This window comes from Cyprinodon variegatus, unplaced genomic scaffold (assembly GCF_000732505.1).
Source record: "Cyprinodon variegatus isolate N-32 unplaced genomic scaffold, C_variegatus-1.0 Scaffold1320, whole genome shotgun sequence".
NCBI classification, from domain to species: Eukaryota; Metazoa; Chordata; class Actinopteri; order Cyprinodontiformes; family Cyprinodontidae; genus Cyprinodon; species Cyprinodon variegatus.
In genome coordinates this window covers 120,527-129,310 of record NW_015151773.1, presented here as the reverse complement: position 1 = coordinate 129,310, position 8,784 = coordinate 120,527, and the positions used below count along the sequence as shown (strand labels likewise).

The window sequence follows — 8,784 nt, the reverse complement described above, 5'->3', positions numbered from 1 at the left end:
AAAACAATTGCTTTGTCTTATTTCAAGTGAATATTATCTAAATGTCTTATTTTAGGAGTAGAAATACTCATTCCATTGGCAAATCATCTTATTTACCTACTAAAATTAAGGGTAAATGCACTTATTTTAAGAAATTTTGTACTTATTTTAGATGGTTTTTGCAGTGCAGGGGGACCAGACGTCCTCTTTTACCCGGACATGTCCTACTCTTTAGACCTAAAAAAATGTCAAATTATAAAATGGTCTGGGATTTTGGGTGACTACAGCGCAGCAGAACCGAGCTGTGAGCTCCAGAGCTGGTCCGGGAACAGAGCGCCCGACTCTGTGACCGTAGCCTGGACACCAGCGGCCCCCTGCTTCCCCCCGCCTGCACGGGGCCAAATACCGTCACCGGGTCGGGTTTGGGTTCCCTGCTCTGTCCCCAGCTGCCGGGGTTCTCAAACCAGCCCTGGAGCTCGGTTACAATGCCCGGTCCGGTCCAGTCAGCAGAACTCAGATGATCTGCCGATGGAATGAGAAGTTTTACCCTTAAATAAGATAATTAGACATTATGCACCTGAAATAATAGACTGCAGTGGCTTTTCTTATCTAAACGGTGGTTTTTCTTATTCCAAAGTCTCTCCCTTATTGATTCAGTTCAAGAAAAAAATCACTTCTTTTAAGAAGAATTGACTTAACTTTCTATATTTTGCAGTGTAAGATGTTGAGAGATCCTTGATTCTCAGGGGGGGGGAAGTCCCTCTGAGCGGCCCCTCTGTAGCCCTGTGTACGTCTGTGGAAGCTAAGGAAGGAAAATCAAACCATTAGTGAAGGGATCTGATCTAGAATAGATTATCTAACCTCAAAGGTCTGCAGAGATCAGCCTCCCTACAGACAAACAGCCCAACCTTGGACCAGCCTTTGATCCCCGCAGCTCATTGGTTGATGTGGTGGGGGGGTTCTGACCCGTTTGCTCTGTGCAGCCATCTTCAGGGAGCCCCAGGTGTCGGCCTTTGCTGCTGCTCTCAAGCAGCTCTCAGACGCCTCATGCAGCGGCCTTGTTCACCTGAACATGGGCATCCTGCCATGCATCGGACTCCTGAAGACCCTGCTGACGGCCGGCCCCCGGCTGCAGGCCCTCTGTGTGGAGTTCCAGGAGGCCCTCTGGGGCCCACAGTGTCTCCTGGATCACGCTGAGCCTCACATGGCAGGTGAGTCACCTTTACAGGAGCTTTTATTACGGAGCAGACAGTGAATCTGCTGAAACCAGGGAGCAGCGGTTCTGATCCCAGCGGTTCTGACCCGTTCTCTGCAGATCTTCCTCTGGAGAAGCTGACTGTGAAAGTCAGCCAGCTGCAGACAGATGCTGACTTCCTGACCTCTGTGCTGAGGCGCTGCCCCCGCCTGACCTGGCTCCACGTGGCAGGAATCAGACTCCCCACAGGTTCCAGTCAGAGCGGGCTCCTCAGAACGCTGTCAGGTGAGGAAACTCTGGGTTTATCGCTTCCGTTACCTTCACAGCACCGACCTGGTCCAGTCAGACTGTAAATGACTTTAGTCTCTGACCCAAGTTTAATCTCAGTCTAGGAAAGAACATCTAGAACACACCCAGAAGCCCTGACCTTCTGACACTTTTCTAAAACAGTTTGATTTAGAACAGAGGTCTTCAACAGGGGGTCCGCCACCCCTAGGGGGGCACAGAGGTAATGCATGGGGGTCATGAAAATTCTGGTTGATTAGATTTTTTTTTTTATATTCCCTCCTGCAATTTTTTCACTACTTGAAATGTCTTTAAATCCAGTAGTAAACAGATAAATGGAGGCAGAAGATGTAATTTTTTATACACAATAGTCTAAGGTTGGTTTGACCAGTTTGGTTTAGACTAGGATCTGATCTCATGTTCCCTTTCCAGAGTATAATCGCTGTTTGAAGGTTCTGATCCTGGAGGACATCAAGCTGTGTGACTGTCTGCCTGACGTCCTGAAGCTGCTGAGAGGCTGCAGGTTGGAAGGTAAGCAGAGGCATCAGGCGGTACCGGCTGAGGGGTTCTGGCTTGCTTCTGTCTCCAAACTCCAGTGGCTCATTCTACGTTCAGACCGCATCTAGAAGCAGCTAGTCTACATGTAAAGTCAATGGTTGACGCGCATCAAGGTGCAGCAACAGGTCCTGCAGCGTCTATAGCAGCAGGAGCAGCGACTCACCAGCATCTGAGGTGCAGGACGCTCTTCTCAAGCAGCAGCTGCTGGAGTTGGAAAAATGTAACTTTAGCTGCTGGACACGCTTCATCAACCAATGACCACTGACTGCACAGACCATGTTTTCAGGAGGACTTTCTCACTTCAACATAGATTCTAACTACTTTCTACCCGCTGATCACAGCTGATATAGCAAAGCTGCTCTCTGGCATCGAACACAGGAGCAGCAGAAGCATCTGGAGAAACTTTACTGGACGGCTGACCTTAATGAGGATCATAGATGAAGCAGCAGAAGCTGCTTTGATGCTCAAAGCGCTTCCGGTCTGAACATCAGAAATCACTCAGTCCAGGGTTGGGACTCACTGAAGCTCTGCTTCCTCGTCTCAGAGCTGCGCCTCACTGACTGTCGTCTTCTGGAGAAGTGTGGAGACCCAGGAGGAAGCCTTGTAGAGCTGGTGTCGGCGCTGAAGATCCCGTCCCTCCATAGCCTGGGTCTGGCCCAGAACCGACTTGGTAAGAACCCTCAGCGTCTTTCACCCACAGGCTGCAGTAACTGGCTCCAACACGTTAACGGCTAGGCGGTGAAAAGTTCAACCAGGAAACAGAATCAGTCTGGTTTAGACCAGTCTGGTTTAGACCAGTCTATGTTCTGATCTCCCAGATCAATCCATTTCTTGCACCATGTTTTTTCTCCCACACTGTTCACATTTAATAACTGCTGCACTTTAAGGGATGGAAAAGTTCATTTCACTGTTTGAGAAGCTGCACTAATTAAATTTTTTATACACTGGAAAAATGACAATAAAATTTGTCTAAGTTTGGTTTAGTCCAGTTTGGTTTAATCCAGTTTGGTTTAGTCCAGTTTGGTTTAGTCCAGTTTGGTTTAATCCAGTTTGGTTTAATCCAGTTTGGTTTAGTCCAGTTTGGTTTAATCTAGTTTGGTTTAATCCAGTTTGGTTTAATCCAGTTTGGTTTAGTCCAGTTTGGTTTAATCTAGTTTGGTTTAGTCCAGTTTGGTTTAATCCAGTTTGGTTTAATCCAGTTTGGTTTAGTCTAGTTTGGTGTAGACCAGTTTAATCTAAATGATTTAAGCTTGAACTAATACAAATTAATATAAGAGTAAATCTTGTCCTCCATTGGCAGATCGTCTTCTTTCGCTTCTCAGATTTTAGGATTTCTGGACCTCAGTTTGGATCCGTTTTGGGAATCTTTCCCAATCCACAGCATTTCCAGTCTTCTGTAGAAGATTAAATCCTTCCAGCTTTCTGTTAAACATTTCAGCTGTTTATTGAAACTATAAGAACCATCAGGGAGTTTAGTCTGAGTGACGAGTTGAACCAGGAGCAGAGATGAGATCTAATGGGAAACTGAAGCAGCTTTAAGATGAGCAGCTTTATAGCAGCAGATGGTTATAAAGTTATCAGTTAAATCTGGGCGTCGGTCGGTCAGACCAACCTTCTGTGTTTAACGGATTTTCACAGCATGGATTTGTTCTTGTTCCACAGCTAAGAATGTGTGCGAGCTGGCAGAGCTGTTCTGTGGAGCGTCCCAGAGCTCACTGAGGCTGCTGGACATCAGGTGAGGTTTCCATCAGATAGGAGACAGAACCTGCCCTGAATCAGTAGCTTCATGGGTCATTAGCGCCCAGCGCCGCGCTGTCGAGCGCCGCGCTGCCGAGCCGAGCGCCGCGCTGCCAAACGCTCTTTTATTTATAGTTTATTATTTTTTCGTGGCTTTTTGGAGGTCATAAAATATTCAAGAACTCATCAGACTTTGAGGTAAATTGTCCCCTGATGAAAAATGTCAGTATTTTAAAGTAATTATAAATGGGCGTGGCCAAACTGCTCCACAGCGCCCCCTAAAGTGAGACTGGGAAAGCAGTAACTCACAGACAATAATTAAAGAGGTATGGCGCTACGCTCTAAACGCCACAGGAAGTGTGTTTATGGGTGAAAAAGACCAAACCTTTGGATCCTGAGATGTGTCCGTTTCTTCTGCAGGTCCAATTTTATTCAGCCTGCTGACCTGCTACGGTTCGCTGACAGACTGAGGGTTCATCGCCCCCCCCACAGACTGACCCTTGACCTGAGGAAGAACCCGGGAGACCGAGACCCTGAGACATGGAGCGCCGCGCTGCAGAGCCTTCAGCCTTTCAGTCATCCGCTGGTGGAAGGCTGGTCGTCCACCGACACCATGGCGGACCACGTTAGCAACATGTGAGGGAGGGGGGAGCTTCCCAGGAAAAAAACATCATTCCATGTTTGTTTTGACATTTGAATGTTTCTTTATTAAAGCCACGTCTGTTAGAGCCTCTGACACGCGTGTTTGTGACAGTAAGGTGACATGTTAGACAACAAGCATCGACACAACCAGCAGCTCATCCTACGTACAAAGCAAGTAGAAAAAAGGATCCAAAAGACGGCTTAAAAACAACTTTTTAGTTCCTGTTTAAAGCTAATATTAAAGATCTGTTAAATTAGAAACTCTCCTGCTTCTCTTCACCTGGTCTGAATACGTTGGAGCTGAAGACGGAGGCTGATTGGTTGATTGATTAGTCACTCTGAACACAACAGAACCAGCTAACAGACCAAACAGGAGAGAAGATCAGGTCACCGACCCAGAGGGAGGTTGGTTTGGCCTTCAGCCGGTCATGGGTGACGATAACAAACACACAACAGACTATGTTTACGGTCCAGGACGTCAGAGCGAACCCTGAAATAAATAGCAATAAATTAAATCATTTATAAAAGACACGGTTAAAAAAACAAACTGTTAAATATAGAAAAGATTGGAACCAAACGGGTCGGTTTACTCAGACGGGACGGACAGATGGGCTGATCACTAGTGAGCTGATGGCCCCTCTGGGCCCACAGGTAGTGGGGGGGGTTTGGTGGCAGTGTTGTCATCGTTGCTTGTCTGCGGTTCTGGGCGCACGGGTTCTAGTCGATGGACAGCACCGTTTGTTCAGAGGTTTCCTCCACAGAACCTGAAGCCGACCGTGGAGGCAGAGGCATCAGCAACGAGTCGCCGGGAAGAACCCAGCCCCCGCAGGCCGGGTCAGATGAGCACCCCCCCATCAGACCAGCATACCCATAGTCGATACGCATGACGTCAGATTTACATACGTGTATGCTAGTCAGCATTCCCTGTTCATCCCTTTAATTGATCCCTTTAGTTTAGTACACTAAATACATGTTAAACTACGTCAGCGGGCGCATATCGCTTCGCTTTAGTCAGGCACTAAAAAACTACTTCAGGTCAGATACGGGAAGGTCATACACTTCAAAAAACACCAAAAGTAAGTAAGTAAATATTTTTTTGTACACGACTAAAGGGATACACGCCTGTTGAGGTAGTTTAAAGTCTATTTTTCATACAAAATATACTTATAGTGCCGGAGCAGTATATGGTTATGCTGGTCTGACGTGTTGGGGATGCGTAGTGACTATGGTTATGCTGGTCTGACAGAACAGCGGCCTGCAGGCCATGGAGATGAAAGAATCGGGACCAAACTAGAAGCTGCTGAGATAGAATGAGGTTCTGGTTCAGAAAGCTCTAGAAACGTTACGAGGATGAGATCATGGATCATTTCAACCCGTTTAAAGGGATTTAACTCAAACACCTGAAGCTGCCCCCAACAGGAGCATCCAGAGCCCAGACGTCCAACCGAACCTCCTTTAGAACCGCCTCCACGCTGTGGTCCGTGTCCAGGACAGGCATGAGGCCATGTTCACTTCCTGCTTCACTGGTTGATCCATCCCACTGAGGAGCAGCAGGTGGCGCCCTGCTGCTCCTCAGTGGGATGGACTGGTTTGGCCGCCCGCCCCTCTGAACCATGGAGGAGGTTCCTGCAGCTGACTGTGGTTACATGGGATGTGAAGGCACTCCCAGCACCGCCATGTTCCCACATCTCCAGTCTAAGGTTAGAGTTTCTGTAGGTGACATCACAGCCGCACCAACAGAAACACAAACAAAGCAGCCACGTTAGAACCAAGGCCGTTTCTGTCCTCACAAAGTAAACATGAATCCTCGGCAGCAACAGTTAATGATGGAGTCCTGCGCTGTGTGTGTGTGGGGGGGGGGTGATGGAGCAGGTTAAAGGCCTGGGGGGGGGCTATAAGATCCCGTCCATGAAGCTGGTGTCCAGCCGTTGGATGAGCACCCGGATGAAGGACATCTCCTTGCGGGTGTTCTCAAAGATCACCCTGGGATCGTCTGACTGGCAGCGCAGGCAGTTGGGGGCCATGACCATGGCCAGGTTGTTGACGTCCATCTTGGTAATGGAGACGTTGGCAGGTTGGGCAAACACCTGAAAGCAGAACAGAAGTCACTAAAGCTAAAGCTATTCCAGCATCTCAGCAAAGCTAAACTACAAACCATCATCTATAAAAACCCCGCCTCCCTGCAGGGGGAGGAGCTTAACGCCTAGGCAGCGCTATGAGACATATTTAGCAATGAAAAGGAGCATCTAAAGGGGCGGGGCTAGCTGATGGAGGCGTCCCAGTTTGGATGCAGCTTCCTACTGTAACTCCTGGGATCCTTCTTGTGGCCTTTAGAGTCTAAAGCTTCTACTAAAGTCAAGGTTTCAGTCAATCATCCAGTTATAAAGCAACGCCTCAGGCCAGATGCAGGCTGATGCTGAGGATCTGCATGAAGCGAAGCAAGAAAGGAATCATTGATCAATCAGTCCAAAACCAAAGCATCTTTTAAAGGCATTAATAGAGTTAATCTCTGTGGCTCTGGAAGTGAAACCACCTTTCCGTTTAACGACCTGTTACTGGACAGGAAGTCTCCGGCTGACTGCTTCTCTACTGTGTCGAGGAAAAGGTCCAACAGATTTAGCCCCTTTCACTCCTGATCAAAGCCAGCGGGGTCAAATGTTCACACATGTGTTACTTCAGTAGAAGTATAGATACTGCAATTTAAAAACACTTTGGTAAAAGTTGAAGTATCATCTTGACCTCTTTACTCAAGTAAAAGTGATTATTATTTTAGATAAAATAGAAATTTCCAAAAATGGCATCCTCTGCTATCAGAGGAGTTGACTCTGTATTCCTGTGCTATCCATCAGTAGTTAAAGGTCAAGGGTCAGCAAATGCTAATTCTGCCTGTTAAACAATGACAGCGTAATTGTCGCTGTCTGATCCGAAGCCTCATTTGGAGCTTTTTAACAGGATTTCCAAAAACTGATAATTTTTCTGCTGTATTACTATATTACCGTATATATATATATATATATATATAAACACTTTTACAATTTCATCATTTTTAAAAGTGCAGCCTTGAAAAATAGTTACACACATATATACATATATATATATATATATATATATATATATATATATATATATATATATATATATATATGTATGTATTTTTTTTAAAACTATTTTTCAAGGCTGCACTTTTAAAAAAGATGAAATTGTCCAGAGTGCTGTTTCCAAACAAATTTTCTTTTTGTTTTACACTGGTGTAAACAAAATGACAAATAAAATCTGTCTAAGTAATATAACAGATTTTTTCAGAATAAAAATCTAGCAGATGTGCATAATCAAAAAATAACAGAAATACAATTATAGAGCAGTCAGTATTATAAGAAAGCCCACAATGTTTCTGAATAAATACATTATTGTATGAGTTAAGTTCTGATGCCTTTATGTCTCTTTCCTTGTAAGTGTGAAATTTCCCATGCTCCTGAATGCACCATAGCTATCTGAGGCTCGTGAATGCATCTCACTGGTCTGTTTAGATGCGTGTTTGATTTTCTGCTGAAGACAAAGCTTTGCAGTTTCCAAACTCACGTCAGCATCACTGTTTATTGTTGTGTGTGAAAAACAAGAGACTAGAACAAATAAATCAGTCGCATCTCGGATAAAATCTTTGGAGTTAATGTTGTTCATAACACCCGTACTTTTGTAAATTGATCTGCCAGATAACCACAATTTATTTCCCACGAGAGGAATATTTAAACGTTTTTATATCATTAATGTAAAAACAATAGCTCCATTGGTCATATTTTAATCCGTTATCCTGGCTGATATGCAGCTGTACAGAGCGAGGCGCGCTCCTGCGACTGGGATGCATATCTAGGCAGGGATGCACTTTTCAGCATAACACCGGACCGCAGTCTGCTAATCCCTGACCTCTGCATTAAACCGAAACCAAGAGTTACTAGTAACGATTGATTTTAAAAATGTAAGGAATAGAAAGTACAGATACCTGTGTGAAAATGTAATGAGTAGAAGTCAGAAGTAGGAAGAGAAATAAGTAATGGAGTAAAGTATAGATACCTAAAAAGTGTACTTAAGTACAGTAATGAAGTATTTGTACTTTGTTACGTGACACCTCTGACCAAAGTACATCACATTCACCCATTCATGTGTGTCTGAACGGGTGAATGTGTGACCTGCGGCTCTCTGACAGAAACCGGGCTGCCGTACACCAGCGCCCTCTGACCCCTTAGGCCCCTATGGTGGCTCCTATGGTGGCTGCATTTCAGACCCCTATGGTGGCTGCATTTCAGGCCCCTATGGTGGCTGCATTTCAGGCCCCTATGGTGGCTGCATTTCAGGCCCCTATGGTGGCTGCATTTCAGGCTCCTATGGTGGCT

The 8,784-nt window shown here is 45.6% G+C and overlaps 2 protein-coding genes across 4 annotated transcripts in view; one reads left to right on the top strand and one right to left on the bottom strand.

Moving 5' to 3' along the window:
- LOC107102788 overlaps positions 1 to 4,576 on the top strand; it is an 11,237-nt gene extending 6,661 nt beyond the window's left edge. For all 3 annotated transcript variants that reach the window (XM_015402218.1, XM_015402217.1, XM_015402219.1), the window contains exons 5-10: positions 963 to 1,190; positions 1,295 to 1,459; positions 1,892 to 1,990; positions 2,562 to 2,687; positions 3,680 to 3,752; positions 4,175 to 4,576. In XM_015402218.1, coding sequence (XP_015257704.1) covers positions 963 to 1,190; positions 1,295 to 1,459; positions 1,892 to 1,990; positions 2,562 to 2,687; positions 3,680 to 3,752; positions 4,175 to 4,394 — 911 coding nt within the window. In that variant the 3' untranslated portion in view covers positions 4,395 to 4,576. The remainder of the gene's footprint in view (positions 1 to 962; positions 1,191 to 1,294; positions 1,460 to 1,891; positions 1,991 to 2,561; positions 2,688 to 3,679; positions 3,753 to 4,174) is intronic.
- A 1,015-nt stretch (positions 4,577 to 5,591) lies between these two features.
- The window catches only part of arhgap39 (Rho GTPase activating protein 39), a 22,963-nt gene continuing 19,770 nt past the window's right edge, over positions 5,592 to 8,784 (bottom strand). Inside the window, exon 8 of the mRNA XM_015402213.1 lies at positions 5,592 to 6,502. Within this exon, the coding sequence (XP_015257699.1) occupies positions 6,289 to 6,502 (214 nt within the window). The 3' untranslated portion in view covers positions 5,592 to 6,288. The remainder of the gene's footprint in view (positions 6,503 to 8,784) is intronic.